The sequence below is a fragment of the Oenanthe melanoleuca genome, chromosome 4 (genome assembly GCF_029582105.1).
Source record: "Oenanthe melanoleuca isolate GR-GAL-2019-014 chromosome 4, OMel1.0, whole genome shotgun sequence".
NCBI lineage: Eukaryota > Metazoa > Chordata > Aves > Passeriformes > Muscicapidae > Oenanthe > Oenanthe melanoleuca.
In genome coordinates, this window is record NC_079337.1 from 44,995,946 (window position 1) to 45,015,359 (window position 19,414).

Sequence of the window (19,414 nt, forward strand, 5' to 3'; positions counted from 1 at the left end):
GTTTTCCTGCTTTATTTTAGTGCATTTGCCTGCCAAATATAGGCCTTGCTCACTATGAAACTCAATTATACTCATTGACTGCATAACATCTAAAATAAATATAAGCCTGTCAACTCGACTGTAAGAGCGCCCCAGCAGAACTTAAGCTTTGCTTGCTCTGCATTTTCTTCAGCAATTCACAGATTAAACCACAATGTTACACAGGCACATAGTTTTAGGATTGCATACTGATGAAACTCCTTTACAGAAACTACACAACTACTTGTGTAATGAATTTCAAAGAGTTTTTTACCTTCACTTTTGACATTACTAGTTTGCAAGTCTGTAGGATGGCCTTGAAGTGAAAGACGAGGTTGCTGTAAACGGCTAATCATAGGCTGTGGTGACACTCTACTGTACTCTATGCTTCGAGCAGGCGATCGGGAGCGAGGTGAGTTTCTGGGTGATTGTTTTGGTGAAGGCCAGGGAGAACTGCGAGGTGATGGTGAGAACCTGCTAACAGCAGGGTGCACTGTGTGATGTGTGCCATCTTCCTCATCTTCTAAGCTCTGTGCATCAAGCTCCTGGTCGCTGAACGTGCCTCGCCGGGTGGAATTGCAAGAGGAGCCAGAACTACGCCGAGAAGCTGTGGCTGCGTACTCTTGCCGCAGGCCTGGCAACAACAAGAACATTGTTTACTTGTTTCCAGCCCAGAAATGGCTCAAACTGGAGACAGTGCACACAGATATCTGCACACTTCTCCAACTCAAATCTGGCTCACCTTAACCCCTGTTATTTGAGACATTAAGTAAATTCCAATTAGTACCAAAAAGTTATCTACCAGCTAATAATGACTCGAAATAAATAGGTAAGCCCATTCCTTTTCCTAGTAAAGCAATCATCAGTATAAGTGTGCTGTGCATGTATTTGTTCATCTCCTCTCCCAGGCTAGAAATAGCAACACAGGCTACATCATAATTCTGGTATCAAATAACATCCTGAAATGTCTTTAGCAATATATTAATGAACTTAACCAAAAAAGCAACACAATAAGCTACTCCTAGAGAAACTGGAGGTATTAGATCAGTGGTCTCTGAAGTGTGGTGCCCACACACCCAGGGATACGCAAACCAATCTACTGGCACACAGCATGAAAATTCTGAACAACTAGTATTCTTAAAACAGCATTTATCTTGTCCTTGTCTCATACTTTTTAAAAATTATAATTTTGTGTATTTTTGTGTATATTATACACATTAGAATAATACATGTATATAATTTATTAAAAAGTACATACATTGGGCATTTGGTTTTGTTTTTTTTCACTGACAAGGATACATAATAAAATAGTTTGGAGACCACCTATTTAGATAACCAAAATTATTATCACTTTCTGCAAATTCAGAAGGACAAAAAGACAGTCTCAACCAAAGCCATAATGAACGACAAACATCTTTACAGACACTTTTCTTAACTATTATTTGCCAGTTGATTATACATTTTGGTGATTTAAATTATGGTTTAAGCACTGATGTGAACAAGACTAGATTACATCAGGAAGGCACCAATGTCCTGAGAAGAATAGTAGTAGGCAATAGTCATTCTAACAATCACCCTTTTAGCAAATACTGTACCTTACAAATTCATACTCTCTAGCATTGTTTTGTCCATTGTTCCTAAAGAAAACTGCACATCAACTTCCCCTCCTTAGCCTGGAGTCTGAAGTCCTTAATCAGCTTTCTTGGGCAAACTATATTTGCACATCCATAGTAGAATTTATACCTCATTTCCATTCTTACTAAACAAGTGCTACTGCAGTTATTCAGTAAAAAAACCCAAAACAACAGCTCCACTTTGATTTCAGGAAAAAAACCCACTTACTTTCTTCCTGCATTCGTGCTAAAATTTGCACATCTGTAACATCATTTAGCTTGTAATTAGACCCAATAGAGTCTTCGTCCATCTCTGATGCACTTAATTCACTGTCCAGAGAAGACTGTGGACTTAGTGGAGGATTTCTATCTCCTGAAATTTTAAGATGACCTATGGAAAGAAAGTAAAGTAAGAGGAATTTTTATAAAAATAGGCAAGTTGCATTTCCTTCCCTAGTAAAAACCACCAGTCTATAGAAATTGCTAGACTGAGACATTGATCTGATAGACCATTTGTAACATTTGATTATTTTTTTGCAAACCTAGGCTGAAAATATAACTTACAAAAGCCAAGCTTAGCCATTACCTTTTAAAAACAGGCAACTTCATAAAGTCATTGCAATAGTGTCAAAACAAATTAGTGGCAAATAATTTGGTCTATTATAGCTCATTCCAACTGCTATGAAGCTTGCACGGCTCTACAAAAAAAGCAACTGCATGCCTGATTCCATCTGTGCTTTCATTCTCACCTCTCTATACTACCCTGTAAGATATAAGTTTGACTGGATCTTTCTTAACAATAAGTATTTGCTGATCCAATGAATATTGATTCAGTTTGGAATGCTTAAAAAATATACTTTACCTGAAAATACTACCTTTTCCACATACACACCTTTGCTAAACTGTAACATGGAAACTATAACAAGGAAAAACCCTTCCAGTTTGCTGCCTTCTGGATTGCACCCCTGTTACATCTGTAGCCTGTTACATCTCTGTCCCCCAGGCAGATATGTCATTGTAGTACACAATGCAGAGCAGAGCTACTGAGATTAAACCAAAAACTGGGTAATGGCTCTCATGCAGTGCAGGCTTCTGTAAAAGTCCACAGTGAACTAGTGACAGCTGGATTGTCAATGCAATGTTTTTTTCACCTTCCCTGTAAGCTAACTTAAATTAAATTATATACAATAAGCCAACAGTCTGACTTCAGAGTAGAGTTCCAGGCATCAATTTTTCTCATGCAAAGAAAGTGTCTACAGTGCAGAATAAAAGTAAAAAACATTGCCAGAAGCTACTGCTTACATTGATGGCTACAAAATCTCAGGAAATGCTTAACTAGAATGCGGGCTTCTTCCTTGTATTACATTGTTCCCATTTCGGAGGTACTGATGGATACATTGCATACCAAATGTTTCACCTACTAAACAATAGGATAGTTGAAAAGACTTCACAACTACCAGCTCCTACCCTTTGAACACCTACTGTGGAATTTACACCCCTGTCAATTACAGAGTCACTTCCAGAAGCCACTTGGAACTCTACAGAATGAACCCTGTGTGTTTTGGTCTAACTGCTAATCACATATATCAGTGATTTTTGGGACATGGACAACCAATGAAAACATTTAACATGTTTCTTATGCCAGAAAGTGTGTAAATAAGCCCTTCCTAAAAAGCTTAAATACCACATGATGCACACATCCTACAAAACACTGAAAAGTTCTGGAATCTTTCTTACTCTAGTTTGATGCAAATGTCTATCTGAGCACATTTGTGAAAGGCAGAGAAGGAAGAAAGGAAAAGACCAGACACCAGTGACTTACCTGAGGTACCAGGAGGTATGAGCTGTTTCACTAAAGCAGATTTCACTGGTGTTGAGGAGGGAGAGTTGAAGCCACTGCTGTAGGGGCTACCAGTATTTGGACTGTAGGAGCTCGCGTAACTGACCGCACTGAAGGGGCTGCTGTACAAACTCTGTCTCTTGAGAGCTGCAGGAAAGGGGAAAAGTGATTAACTATACTGAATGAATCAATTAAAACCAAATACAATACTATATTATGTCTTCAGTGTGATTTAATTACTATGCAGTTGAAGTAGAAAACTTCAGTCAGCAGGAAGTTTTTCCACTGCTTTCTTCACCCCTAGATATAACCATAACGTGAAAAGAGAGGAAGAAGGGGGCAAGACAAGACAGTGACAAATGTTTTCCTTTCAGAAGTCAGATCTCCCATCACTACAGTAGATGTCTTTGAGATGTCCAGTGTAGGTGCTAGCAAGCAGCAGGAAGGCAGTAGCAGCTCAGTTACACTAACATACACCCTATACACTATTACATAAATCAGAGCACACCACGAAGTGAAATTCTCAGAAATCTCAGACCTGTCTGAATCACACAATACTTCTACAGTAACCCCAAAACTGGCACCACACAACTAAGCAGTATCACCTACAAAATTTCCTTAATGGTTTTTCATTCTAGCATATGCTTAAGGCAAATGCTTCTGTTTAGATTTGTGGGTACCATGAACCTATCAGTCTAAAGCAAATTGACTATTCCTACAATTAACCTTCTGTTCTAATGACTTGGGATTTTTTGACCATAGGCTTCAACCTCATAGGCAATATAACATCTAAATTGGGTACGTTCCTCTGCCCATTTACTGTAAATGTTTCAAAGTTGAAGTATTTTCAGATGAATTTTAAACACTGGCGAACACTATGATACTGAAATTCTGCTGGTTGTCAGGTGTATTATTTGTTGAGTTACTTGACTATTTGTTCAAAAGTTTACATTTTAAATATAACAGAAAATGGAATTTCAACTACAGGGGTAGTGGGATCCAAAAGATATTTAGACGCTTTTGCTACAAATCAGTTCCTTCACTGCTGGAAGTATATTTATGCAGAAATTATGCAGAGAACAAATTAAATTGCAAAATGTTAAGATGAAAAAGCTAGAAATCCCAACTTGATGTTACATAAATCCAGGTTAGGTTTAGTTGCAGCTCACCCAGCTGCTGAAAGTAAGCTATTAAAAAATACTGTGTGACATTTTTCTTAATTGAAAAGGGGCTCCAATGAGTGCAGTAAGAATTAGGCTACTGATAGCAGTGGACAGGAAAAAAAAAATAAAATAATTAATTGAACTCAAATTTCCTTACTAAAAATCATTGTTCCTTTGACATTAGAAGCCAAAACAGACTACAATTGTATGAAATGCTGCTTTCAGCAGCAAACTCAGCAAAGCTTTGGCTTCCCCCATTTGCTCTGGTCACTACATCCTCAGTTGTCCATTGCAAACATTGGTAGGGCTGCATTATTATCTGACCTACTAAAGTAAATTTGAGTTAAAAATATCAGGAGTATTTTAACTGATTGCATCACTTAATCAGTTTTTAAGAATACCCCCCCTTAAAAAATGCATCACCCAACCTAGCCAATACAGAATGCAGCACAGAGGCAAAAGCAGCAGAAACTAAAGCTGACTTTGCTAAAATTGCATCTTGTGTAAAGATCCTTTCTAAACCAGATAATATTACCAGGGTTTTAGTTACAGTGAGAAGACAGTTATACATGAAGGGTGAAAGGTTTATATTCCAGCTTTCACTGCAAGTATTAAACAATATGTGTTAATTTCAGCAATTTGTGAATTCACTAAATTCTAGCAAGTATTCATGAGGTATCTCCTGTTTATTTTGAGTATCAGAAAGGAAAACCTCCATTTTATTATGAATCTCAGTAAACAAAACCAGTAATTACAAGTCTCTCTGTTCTGGGTGATTATGGTGAGGCCTTTGATATCAACTTCTGGCGTTCACAAAGGAACCCCAAAGCATCTATTCCAATCGAATCTTTGTTCTCATACACACAAAAAAAAAAATTTACTTTTCATCTCTTGTTGAAATGTCATTAAAAATACCTAAATATAAGTCTGCACAACAGTTCTTTCTTTTGTATTTATTACACAGACAAGTATTTTAAACTACAAACCACAAATTAGAAAACAATTCTGCTACTGTACAGTCTTCAAAAAAGGCTCTTTGTATATATCCATAATGATACAAAGTATTTGATCATACACAGATTTTTTTTTGGATGAAACTTAGCATGATTTTGCTACATGTAAAAAGTTTGCTTCGGTATGGTGAGACTTGATACACATAGTAGTTTTTCTCCTAGCTAATGTGAACCCTTTTCAGCACATTTTCCCAGAAAAAAAAATCTGGATTCAAATCCATTTTCTGGACCAGAATTCCTAAAGGTTTTCCAATAGGGATTTCTGTAACTCAGGAAAATATGGCTATTTTACAAATAGAGATATGGTCTTTATTAGGAGTGTCAGACAAAATTAGCAAGACAGACAATCATTTTAGCATTAAAATTATCCTAATATTAAACACTAGCTTACAAAAGATTACACGTTAGCTTTTGAAACACCAGAAGGGTGGGTTGATAATCAACGAGTTTATTTTAATGCAAATTTTCTTTCATAACATTTAGAAACAATATGCAGCACTTAATTCCTTTTACTTATGATTTTGCTGAAATGATCCAATTTCTCTTTTGCTGAAGAAAACAGGAAAATTTGAGAGCAGAATATACCTAAAGTTCCCTCTAGTCTGAAAAGACTTCCAACACTGATCATGACTTGCTCTGCAATTGTAAACCTGACTGCTGACAAGGCACTGTGCATCAGTAGCTGCTAACAGCAGCATGGAGCTGAGAGCTCTTCTTCCTTCCTTTATTGTCATGCAATGAAAAATATGATGGAAGAAGAAAATGTGAAATACAAGAGTGCATTTGAGACTGAAAAAGAGGAAAAAGATATTAAGATTAGAAAGAAGAAACAACAGGAACTAACAATGTAAAAAGAGTCAATGCAAAAGAAGCATCAGCAAGGATTCAGGAAAGAAAGTTACAGAAGTGTGAAAAGCCTTATCCACGGTGACTGGAACCATAATCTATGCACTGGACCAGTAGCTAGTAACAGGTTAAGTGATGGGTCCATGAGGTACCAGTACTATTCAAAATGCAAGTTAAATGATACTCCTGAAGTTTGGAATAGGAAGCACACACAAAGTTATAAGAAACACTGCTTGTCTTCTGCAGTGGAGCTCCCTGCTACCCTTATTCTGTAAAGGAGAATGGTTGCTCTAAAAGACTATTTTCTGTTTTGTTGAAACTTCATTTTTACATGCAATCTGCTCCAACCAGCATGTGCCGATCAGTAATTTCACCAATTATGACTATAGATAAATTGTGGTATTCTTGTAGGTATCACTGCCAGAAGCAGATTTGCAGGTCTAGGGGAAAATAAAAAAAGAGGTGAAGTTACCTAAACACATTGTTTGAATGATAAAACTTTCAAATGTGTCCATTTTACAGGGAAGTTTCCTGCCATTCTGCTTCAGCTATGAATTTTTAAAGATTCCCTATGGGTAACAGAATTTGTGGTACTTCTAGAAGACTTCTACTCAGTTCTGGAAGAAATTAAATCATAAACAGAATTATGTCAATCCACTGCTATCCACTCATAAATAGTCAGTAGAATTCAGATTCCCAAACCTGTATCATCATTCATAAATCCCTGTGATGTGAGTGCTTTTTGTTGTTGAGAATCTCAGTCTTTGCCTGTATCTAGCCATATATCACGTTAACTGTTCAGGTAAATTTTTAATAGGCATTTGTCCAGGCAGCATAAAAAAGCACAAGAAATAGGGAAAGACTGAGGTTGACTCATACTGAAGGCACTTTCACCACTATGCTCATGATTTTTTAAGAATAAAGAACGGATTCAAATTTTATTAAGAACATTTTCAGTACAAACCAGAATAAAGACAGATTGCACCAGAAAACAATACAAGGACAGGAAAGAAGTTACAGTCAAATAAACTCAGCACAAAGTTTATGTATAACCACAAAAAGGAGGTAGCTGTTGGAACTACTCCTGGAACTGTGTGTTCATACACTCTTAGGTCGAGTCCAACCATTCTGCTAATTCCTGAAGATAACAGTTTAACATGTGGCAGTAGCAGACTACAGAATAAAGGAACAGGAGGAGAATAGCTATTAACAGCAGGAAAGTAAGTTGTCTCAGCATAATTAAAAAAAAAAAATAGGCTCCAACAAAGAAACAAAATAAAGCAAGAAACTAGATGGTAATCAGACCTTCAGTGTTTTGCTGCTGGTTTGACATAAAAAATTCTGGTAATAGAAGGATGGAGAATGCAGACTTTCATTCTCACAGGGTCAAATACTCTCCAGTTTTGAATATAACCAACTAACTAGCATTGAGGAAGAATCATAAACTCTGGATTTTCTTTAAATCTGACTGATCTTAAGCTATTGGGGATAGGAGGAAAAGAAACCATTATCATCTCCCCAAAGTATTAAAAATCTTAAGCCTCCATTTCTTTAAATTAAATGAAAGAGGTAATCTGGCAGAAAACCAAGTTCCATGCTAACATACTAACAAGCACCTACCATTTATGATTCCTTAATACAGGGTTCTATCAAAAAAAAAAAAAAAAAAAAAAAAAAAAGATAAGAAAACTTTTGAGTTAAAAACATTGTTTTTTCCTGAAAACATCAGACCAAACTATACAGGTAGTAAAAACTCTGAAATCATGACTCATCATCTAATGCCTTCTTTCATTTTATTCATACAATCCAGAAAATGAGTAGAATTAATGACTTTCTAAACCATAATGAAAGCTTTAGAAATAAGTAATTGACAGATGTCTTATCTCACAACCATTAGCTAATTTTGATGCTGTTTCAGAATAAATACATACAACCCAGTGGTTTTAGTGTGCAGAAACTCACCTGACATTGTTTGCTCCAGCTTGTGGATCAGTGATTTTTTAGCACATTCAACATCAGGACTTGGGTAATCCAGTACCTGTCTGCACCAAACCAATGGACTGACACTTTTTTGCAGTGGATTCAGTTTCTTCTTTGGAGATGTATATAACCTGGAAAAGAGAGAAAAAAAAAAAAATAACTTATGAGGACAGACAAAATGAGCACAAGATCAGACATGCAATAAAATACTATTTCTGTTTTTACTCTATCTACACTATAGTACAATCCCAAAAGATAAAGCACAGATTTGACCCTAAAATTAACTATTTTGGATAGACTATAACAGTAGTATCGTATGGCTACCCAAAGACTTCAGACACATTATGTGTATGGACAATTTCACTGTCACATAAATGTACAAATGAGGATTAATGTTTTCAGATTCACCTGAAAGAAATTAAACACTATGCAATAGAGAACTCTTGTTTTCCCAAACAAAGGAAGCAATAAGCATCTTAATAGCCAAGGAGCAGTGCTAAAGTATACACAACTATTGTTTCTGTAACCTTGAACAATAAACAATTTTTATTTATTATTTCTATCCTAGCACCTGATCTTTTCATTCTCTTTGAACACAGAACAAAGGGACTATCTCTGTCCTAAAGAGGTATACAGTCAAGCATTAGTAATAAGGAAAAAGAGATAATACACATAGGAGAGTAGAGAGAAACAGTGAGATCATATTGTTCTGCCAGATGTACTGAAGCATGTCTGTCAGCATCTCCATTAATTTAACATCAACCTTCCATGACTTAAGAAAGTAGTTGTTCAGTTTAAAGACTAAAAATTTAGCTGAAAGCATCTTTCTCCTCCCTCAACAGATAGATTAAAGGAAAAGTCATAACCAATCACACACTCAAAACAGGGAACTTTAAGCCTTACTTTGGACTACTTACAAGAACCAAACTTGGAAATGTGGTTCAGCATAAGACAACAGTGAACTGCAAGACATACAACTCTAACTAGAGATTATATGTGTTGAAACAGCTAAACGAGTGTTTCTTCTAGAGTAATGACAGACTTCATATTCCAAGTGAATATGATTGTATGCCACAGCGTCACTTAGGAACATCTGACAGTCTAATCAGACATGCTTCTGTACAAAATACACAGCAAAAGTTGTTCTCTTTATGCCAATGACATTAGCAACACAGAAGTTATTTCCCCCAACTTTCTCTCTACAAGATTATCTCATCTCTCCTCTGTAATTCTAGAACTTGAACTCTGTGTTATAATAGCTTTTAGAGATTTTTTGTAATTACTACCATTAAGTTCACTTCTTACAAAAGCTTCCCAAGAACCACATTTATAAAATCACCCAAAACACTGATCTTTGTTAAGAGCAAGCTCCAAAACACTCTTCCCTCTAATACTGAAATTAGCAAGCTATGCTTGCAGATCCAGGCAAGAAAATATTTCTTAGCTGCCAGGTTTTAAAATAAAAATGAAACTGCTTGTAACAATCCAAATAGTCACTACTACTTACTGTAGTTCAAGGGGTTTATGCTTTGGCCAATATCATGCTGTCTGTCATAACTACTTTTGTAGAAATGCCTGCAATCTTCACAGGCACTCAGACTAAAAGAAAAGCTAAAAGCCCTTCATGTATTTATAGCCCTGAAGATCCTTGAAAAGCACAAGAGTCATTTAATTTTCACAGTTGTGTAAATAAAGACGCCACCTTCTGTAATGTCTATGACATCTCCATACTGTTAAAACTAAAGTTTAACATTTACTATCTCTCCAACACTTTGAATTTTTAGTATTTGCCTGTACTCCTTTCTGTCCTAAGGTATGTCTATACAATACAAAGAAGTGTCAAAGGCAACAAGGCCACCTTCTGCCCAGTACAGGCCAGACTCACTCCTAGTTCTCTGGATAGCTGACATGCCTTGCTGTGTTTGAGAAGCTCCAGGCACATTCAGAGTGTTTACAGTGGTAGCCAGTATAAAAGGCAAGAAATTAAAGTGCATGCCCTCTTTCAGAAACACACAAAAGGGGCAACTTCAATAAACATACAAAATTGTTCTAATCAAAATTCTACCTGCTATTTTAAGCTTCAACACATTCTTTTCAGGAATTCCCAATTGTTGCATTTGTTTCACAAGTAGTTTATTTACTGAAGCAATCCAGGCTCACACAGCTCCCTCTTTTCCACCTCCCTTTCTAACCAAATATATTTTGCATAATCCCCTACCTCTTTCCAGTCAACTGTTTTCCTTCATCAGCCTTTGTTATCTTTGTGAAGATAACTTAGACTTCAGGGTAAGACACAACTTAAAAACATACATATTTCATGCAACTCCACTACCTCACAACATACACATGTACACTGATGCAGTGACAAATCAGCTCTTTCAGGGCAGTTTCTTGCACATTATGCAATTCTGGAGTCTCATTACAAAGCAGCAATCTTAATATCTCACCTGACAAAGAACAGCCAATCTCAAGTTTTGAGACTGACTCAATTCTACTTGCTTTGCCTAACTTGGATTTTACAAAAACCAAAAGGACCAAGGGCAAGGCTAAGAATCAGAGTGATGTCTCTATTACCTCTTTCTCTCTTCCCAACACTAGAAAAAAAAACAGATACATGAAGCATGTACAACTAACTTCACACAGCTAAGAGGTTTTTGTCAAACTGTCTGACCCAAAAGATATAGGTCCTCCTTAGCTGAAGGACCTTCCAGAAGAGATCCCATTTGTACCTGTCACTGCATTCTACAGCAATACAACAGCATTGATTGGCAGTACAGCAACTTCAAGACCGAAGATTACCAGAATAACTTCATATATCTTTAACCACTGTGAATCAACTCTCCCAAAACAGGAAGTTAAAAATGATTGAGGAAGTTGACAACTTATAGTTGCCACCCACGCTACAAATGTTAACACACCAGAAACATATACTCCAATCTCTCCACAGAGAAAAGACTCTACAACTCAGTGACACAAGGTAAAGTAGAAGAAAACAGTGTATTAAAAGGCGCTCAGGAGCTTTGATCTACTTTGAAACAACACTAAGAAGACCAGACACTATGGCTCTGCTGCAGCCATTAATATTACCTTCCTTTGGCTCTTACTAGTGAACCACACCACAGCAGCACCAACCTGAGGCTGAAAGCAGCCAGGGGCTCTACTGATTAGTTCCAGGAAGATGCAGCACAGAAAAGAGCAGAGCTTTTGCAGGAAGACTGCTGTGACTATGAGCATATATGATGTCAGCCGAATGGGGCAAGCTGCAGCGTGTTGCACTGGGACACAGCTGAGTCAGAAAAGGCTTTGAAGAAAGAGGACACACCACTGCAGGAGGAGTGGAATATCTGTGTACAGATTACCTCACCTGAGGAACACTTTCCAGTGCATTAATTAAGAGGCCTGTTGCCACAGGCATGAAACAAGAAGCTGAGATTCTAATTGGGGAAAAAAGAGGAAGTGTTTTTGTATCAAAATCCTTCCACTGCTTAGTATAAGAGTGAGGGAAAACATGCAGATGAACATGAAGTCACAAATCTGAATTAGAAAGAAGATGGCAAGTGGAAGAAATTTTAAGTTAGAACTTGTTTATTTTAGCTACATTAGCTTTAAGCAAAAACTGCAAGGTACAATAAAGGAAATTAAATGGGAATACACAAAACATTATGTATGCAAAAGCAAGATGAAAAACCTGAAGACATGATGAGGAGAAAAAGCTGAAATCCAAGGACAGATCAATAAGAAATGGCTCTAAAATACAAGAATGAAATTTCACAGCAAAACGCCACTGCAAATATATAAATCGGGAGATGATAATACTGGACAGTCTTGGAAATAGACAATTTAGAACACAACAGTGTCAATCTAAATAATTTAAAAGTTTCAGGAAACTCTCTGAAGTGGCTTAAGCATGTTAAAATTTAAGACAAATTTTGAATGGACAGGTAAAGATCTGAAAAGCATCTCTGGCTGAAAGACAAATCAATCAAAAAATTAAGTGACATCCCTGCACTTATGTGGCCCAAGGATTTCCTTTCCTTCTCCCCACCCCACAAAATTCCTGTGCTACAGCTGTAGCTGACTGAGATACACATTGCTTAGCCTGCAATTATTAGTTTTCAGCTCTACTTCACAGAATACATTTAGTTCTGAGAGATGCACAAATGACAGCAAACTCCAGTCTATGACTTACAAACTCCAGGGTACAAATACTAAAAACGCTTTGACAGTCTCATTAAACCTTCATATTACAGTGGCACATCTCAGCTACATGATGCTATTTTTAACCAGAATTAAGAATATCCACAAGGTTGCAAAGTGCAATGTGGAACACAACTATCTTTCTGTGCCCAACAATTAGACAGTTAGTTGTGCCCCGGCTAGATGCTGGAAATTACTGCCAGTGTTCATTTCCTCCTCCAAAGGAACATGTTTGTGTCGGAAAAGGATGTTGTAGAACGGGAAATGGGCAATCAAAAACACCATCATGTAGTTTCCCTAGGACTATCACACAAATTGTACAACTGTCCATTATTTGATATTTGGGAAGCTTCTCATTAGAAATTTGTTAGAGCATATGTGCTCAAACACAACACTGTTGATATTTACATTGAAGAGAAAAAAAGTTGAGAAGTTCTGTGTCTTATTAAAAGTGTTCCAAAATAAAATTCTGTTTCATGACTATGCTTGAGAGCTCTACCAACACCTACAAGTAGTAGAAATGTGAATCATGCCTGAACAAGAGTATATAGTAAATTTCAGGAATATCATTAGGACAGTAAAGGAAAGCCATATCAAAGCTTTCATTATATCTAAATATCAAGCATGTTTAAAAGCTATAATTATCACCAAAAAAGTCAGAAATGGAAATAGTTCTTCCTCAGGATTCTTCCTCCAGTCCTCAAATATCTGTTTCACAACAAAAATGGGTATCTCAAAGAGGCTAACCAAAGTGAGTATTATTTCATGTTACAAGTTGTTTTTCATTATAAAACTGGCAATAACTTCCATAACCCTTGCTTTTCCTACATTTTTTTTTTCATATTATCTTCCTAGTTTGTGAAGATATTGTCTGAATTTGGTTTAAACCCCAACAAGTTTAAATCAAATAGACTTTTTATCTGCCAAAAGGTGAAAAGTAGTGATTTCTCTTTTACTTACACCATGGAATAGAAATTGATCAGAATCTGTCCACTTTCCAAGGAGCCTAAACCACACTAATACAATGAAATTTAGCAGTTGAACAGGAAATACTGCAATGTAATTTTAGCAATGGGATTTCATTCAGGTGGAGCTCTATCCTAAAATAGTCATGGTATACTTCACCAGCTCACTATGGCAAACCAGGATTCCAAAACGATGCTAGTGCTCAAGGGGTATCTAGCAATATGAGATGGAACACAACCATTACAGATGACAATCATGTATCTCAAACAGGCCCTTAGCCAACTAACAATAATGGATGGTAGAATGAAAACTTACACTATTATAAACAGGTGCAAATTAGAAATAGCTGCTGAATGAGGGTGAGTATAATAGTACAAGTATGTGCCTTCCATTTTAACTAGTCAGAATACACAACCAACCTGAGTTCTTAAAAACAATGAAACTATTGCTTCAGCTATTTAGTTAGTATAAAAAAAGCAATAATTTAATTTTAAACACACAATAACTGCCTTTTGTTTGTAAATTAGGTCAGTCAATTGTCAGCTATTTTAACCCTACCAAGGAGGTATTTATGCTGACATGAAAACATGGGTGCTAGGCTAGTTTTTATAGCACTGTCATTTAAAGAGGACACAACTGTTCTGTAGTTTGCTGAGCAATTACATGTACAAAATAGCAAGCTCTATACTCTCTTATGCACATGCTGCAAGTAAATTTTCAAGAAAAGCACTGCATGTTTTGCTCACATTTAGAACAAAACTTCTCAGAAAGTTAGGTGAGTGATCGTGTAACAAGTTACCACAAAGGAAGTCACAGTGGGTTCACAGCACAGTAACTACCACAACACAGTAATTGCCCGCGTGTGCACACTTATCCTGCAATAAACTCAAGACCAAATAAACTCCTTTTAAAAGCAGTGTGGCAAGCCACCCTGCACACTGTCACCCAGTTCCCTCCAACGTGCTGCACATCCACACCCAACCTTACCCAGCAAGTCAGGCAAGGAGGAGCACATCACTTCTCTGAAGATTTCTCCACTCTGGTCACCCCTTCTGCCCTTATATCTTTTAAATTGATTAGTTCAGATTGAACTATGAAAAAAAAATTAAATTTGATGCAATCTGGTTCAAGAAGAGCTTAACAGGAACACCCACAGAGTAGGTTACGAAAGTTGCTGATAACTGGAGGAAACAATCAGCAGGCCTAAAATCTGTGCAGAGCTCAGTACAGTGTGCAAGTACAGATGTGTCCACCTGCAACCTTCAGGACCTTATCAGGAAAAAAAGTTTCAGAATACTAAACAGCATTCAGAAGCACATGGACAAGAAATCTAAATTCACTGAAATATTTTCAATAATTTACCACATAATTTGAAGACTGTCTCATGAGAAAATGTTTAAAACTTGAAGTGTATCTGGATTTAACTCACCACAGAGAAGAAAAACAATCAAGCAAAAACATAAACAGTCCCATAGTTCACTAATATTGTAAGGATGTTTTAATAGATAATGCTGCCATCAAAACAGCAGTGTCAAAGTGCCTTTGCTTATTTGATAGCTGCATCTTCTCCTTCACTTTTTACTTTACACTATTCTTCTGTATACTTATCTAAATGCGATTAAAGAATTAAAAGCTAAAAATGAGCTGACCAACTCCACAATGCAGATTTAAAGAAACATGTCACATTCTAGTATCAATTTCAACCCCAGTATCGTGTTCTGTCTTAAATTCACAGCCACTAATCTCATGTGAGCATTGAATGTAAAACAATGTAATTTTAACAGTTAAGAAAACTATTTCTTCTGCCATGACGAGGCTGCAGACAGCTTCATAATGGGGTATGAAAATGCCTGTATTATGCAAAACAGAAAAGAACAGTGATAACCAGCACCCTTTACCACCTATTAGCAAGGTCCTTTTGAAACCAGAACTAAAGACAAATCTTAACTCCTCTATTTAGACAGGAGAAACAGGCAAGATGAATCAACTTTTTATGAACCAACAATGATTTAAATTTAGTTTGTTTCCACAAGAGGTTTCCTCAGATGTTAAGAGGTATTTGATTTTTACAGTGTATAATCCCATATTCTAAACAGGATTTTGGGTTAAGCAATAATGATCAAAATCCATTTGAACCTCAAAGAGTTCATATGTAACTTAAATTTCACTGGGTACATTCACCTATTCAGTTGATTAAATTTTTTTATGAGTGACCTTGCATAACTAAGACCTTAGGAGCAAGATCTTTAAGAAACTGTTTATGAAATCCACTTATTCACATCAACTCCTCCTATCTCAACAGGCTTGTTTCTTTTAGATTGCTCCATTAGCCCTCTGAAAATTTCAAACTTCATTAAGAGCAATAATTTCCATTAATCAAATGCATAAATACAAAGTCATCTTACCTTCACAGGAAAATAAAAAGGGTTGGACTATTTAGAGTCTCAACAATTGAATTAGAAGGTATTTAGAAATTCCAGGAGCTTGATTTCCATTTTTATTAAGCACTTCTGAACAACAACAACAACAACAAAAAAAAAAAATCAATCTAGCCAAACTATATTTATTATTAACTGCATATTAAACTACAGCAGGAAAACATTTAAAAAATAATTAAATATCCATATTTTGTGATAGGTATGACAATTAGTAAACTTTTACAATTGCTCTTTTTTTGTTTCATGCATTTGTGTGGCAGTCAGTGTCCCATGCCTGAGACTGAAAATTAGTTGCTAAAACACTTCAGCATTACGGTTGCCAAAATATTAGCAAAGGAATGAAGAAGTGCAAAAGACTGCCTGTACGTTTTGCTGTCTTTTGAGCTCTAGAACTTGCACAGAAACATGACGGTGCCACAATAACTGGCAGCCAAACACCTGACACCAGCAAGGGCAGTGCTCAGTGAACCACGAGCTGCCCAGTGAGTGCCCAGAACTGCGTCAACAAAAACAACAGCACTTATGCCACCACTGTCACCACACACTCTGTTGGGACATTTGCTTAAGAGACTTAATGATTTACAATGAATACATAAAAGGTGAGATCTGTTGTCACTAGAATGCATGACATTTACAAATTTGGCAATCTCACTCCAAACTGGCTGTGCAAATTTACTATATTCTATTTCCTGTAAGAAACAGAATCCTGTAGATTACAAGGCATACAGGAGAAATAAGAGTAGCTGCCTTGCCCAGACTCATCTTCTGGGAGATGATGCCTTGTGTTAATTTAGTGTTGGATGAGAACAAACTTATGTTCTCATACTTCTCCAGTGGATCAGGCTGAATGTCAGGCAAATTACTTCTCCAAGAAAGTGCATACAGTCTCCTCCCTGAGCAACTAAAACATTGCTCATGCATGGAATCATTCCAGCATTTTTAAAGGCGTTTCTAACTCTGAAAGACATTTTTGTTTGTTTTGTGAATTTGTCTGCATGTTTGCTTCCAAAGATCTTTGCAGATGGACCTACAACCGTTCTGCTGCAAGACAGTTCGCTTGTGTCACGCTTTTTGTCCCTGTCCATGCTTCCCTTGCATTTCTCTGTTGACACAGTGTTGACACGGTGCTCCTCCCCACTATTTCTCCTGCAGCTCTGAGGCTGCCCCTCAACAACTGTCATAGGAAACTTCAAAACGACAGCTGGAGACAGCGTGATGCTTGGAGAGTGCAAATCTTCGTGATTCTCAGTGGAAGCTCATCCAAGTGTAATAATGACAAGGCAAACAGCCACCTGCAGCTGTTTCTGCTGGAGCAGCAGGGTAAGCAGTCCATTTATATCGAGGAGCCACCTAAGGGACACCGTGATCCTACATCATTAGCAATAAATTAGAACACCTAAGGGCAAGACGTTCATAAGATGAAAAAGTGTTACATTCGCTGTCTTTACAGCCGAAAGAAATCGAGGCATAAAAGACGCCTGACGCATGTCTGAACTCTAACAGTACCCGTGGGCTAATTCTGAACTACCCGAGAAATTTCCCACGAGTTTCTCAAGCCTCCCCACCGCCTGCACTCGCGAAAGCCCTGACTGATCCCGGGCAGCCCTGGAGCCCGCTCGGTGTCCGAGCGCCCCAAGGAGCGCTCCCGCCACGGCCGAACAGAGCGCAGAGCCGGGGCCTCCAGGGAGCTCAGCGCCGTGTACAGAAAGCCAAACACCCTTCGGAACGTCTCGCAGCGCTCATTAAGCCCTTCACCCAGCCCAGAGGGCGAGGCTGCCTGCGCACACAAAGCCCCGAGACCCGCTCCGACACCAGGCACACGCCTGGAAACAGCCCCTTCCCCCCAGGCACGGCGGGGAAAGGGGGACGCGGAGCCCTGCCCGCCTCCTCACCAACCCCACCCCGGCCGCCTCCTCACCAGCCGGTCTCGTCCTCATCGCAGCCGGCCAGCCGCTCCAGCTCCTCCGGCCTGAGCACCGCCGCGTCGTCCAGGAGGCCATTGCCGCCGCTGCCCCCATCGACACCGCCGGGCTCCTCGGGGAGCGAGCGCCGGGCGGCGGCCCTGGGGCTGAGACAGCGCCCGTCGGGCGACGAGGAGGCGGCGGGGGGCGGCGAGGAGGGCCCGACGCTCGGCAGGCGCTTGGGGCTGGCGGGGGCAGCGGGCAGGGCGCCGTGGCGGCTGCGGAGCTGTTCATTCTGCTTCTCTAGCTTCTTCACCAGCTCCTGAAGCTTCCGCACCTCGGCGTCCGCGTTCACGCCCGAGCCGACATCCTCCATGGCGGCCGCCGGCAGAGCGGCGGCTGCGCGGGGAGAGGCGGCCGTGCCGCCCCGTCTACGCGGCCGGGCGGCCGGCGGCGGGGCAGGGCCGGGGCGGGGCGCAGGACGCACATCCGCCGCCGCCATGGCACCGCCTCCCGCCTGGGCCCGGAACCGCCGCCCGCGCGCCGCCCGCCCTGCGCGGCCACTGCGCGGAGCGGAGAGACGGGGAATGGCACGGCACGGAATGGCACGGCACGGAATGGCATGGAATAGGACGGCACGGCACGGCACGGAATGACGTGCGATGGCCGAGCGTGGCGGCGGCTCGGGGCCCCGGCAGCGGGAAGCTGTGACTCAGCCCCGCTTGGGGCCGTCCGAGGGGCTCTTGTGGTATCCTCGCTCCTGAGGGAGCAGCCTAGCCTGGCCTGGCCTCCCGTGTCTTGGGCACCACAGGTCTCACAGCCCCAGAATCCCTTCCAAAAACGTTCAAAACCTCTAAGGAATACAAGGTGTGCTCCTGCACCAAGGCCTAGATGATAGTGTTGGGCCTACTGTGTATGACAGACGTGTGAACTGAACATCCTTTGAGTCTGCATTTTGTATAAATATATGCATAGTCATTTATAGGTTGTGGTGATTTTGCCATCCATAGCAAAACTTACACCCTTAGGTTTAAGGAACCAGTGGGACTTGGGGATTTGTCACAGGATCACAGAATGGGTAAGGTTGGAAGGGACCACAGTTGTTGATCTGGTCCAACCTACCTGCTCAAGCAGCATCATCGCACAGGATTGTGTTCACTGGGCAATGTGTTCCAGTAAGAAGTTCTTAATATTCAGGTGGAACTATCTCTGCATTGCTTTCTGCCCATTGCATCCTGTCCTATTTCTTGTAATGTTTTGTATCTTGTGACAAATTGTCTCCAAATTTCATTGGCTGGCATTGTGGGGATGCTCTGTCCCCCCCTTCCCCAAGCCACTGAGAGACAGTGTCCTAAGTGCCATCCCTTCACAATTTTTTCCTCTTTCCAAGTTCCATCTACTCAACAGCTTCATTTTAGAGCCTGCTTTAGCTGGGGAGA

The 19,414-nt window shown here is 39.4% G+C and overlaps 1 protein-coding gene across 2 annotated transcripts in view; it reads right to left on the bottom strand.

Moving 5' to 3' along the window:
* Nucleotides 1–18,469, bottom strand: part of SLAIN2 (SLAIN motif family member 2) — a 33,753-nt gene extending 15,284 nt beyond the window's left edge. Inside the window, exons 1-5 of one of the 2 annotated variants that reach the window (XM_056489668.1) lie at nt 17,993–18,469; nt 8,456–8,604; nt 3,454–3,618; nt 1,861–2,022; nt 293–652 (exon numbers count right to left, since the gene is read on the bottom strand). In XM_056489668.1, the coding sequence (XP_056345643.1) occupies nt 293–652; nt 1,861–2,022; nt 3,454–3,618; nt 8,456–8,604; nt 17,993–18,351 (1,195 nt within the window). In that variant the 5' untranslated portion in view covers nt 18,352–18,469. The remainder of the gene's footprint in view (nt 1–292; nt 653–1,860; nt 2,023–3,453; nt 3,619–8,455; nt 8,605–17,992) is intronic. The other variant, XM_056489667.1, reaches the window with a different exon arrangement.
* Between the last annotated feature and the right edge of the window lie 945 nt (nt 18,470–19,414).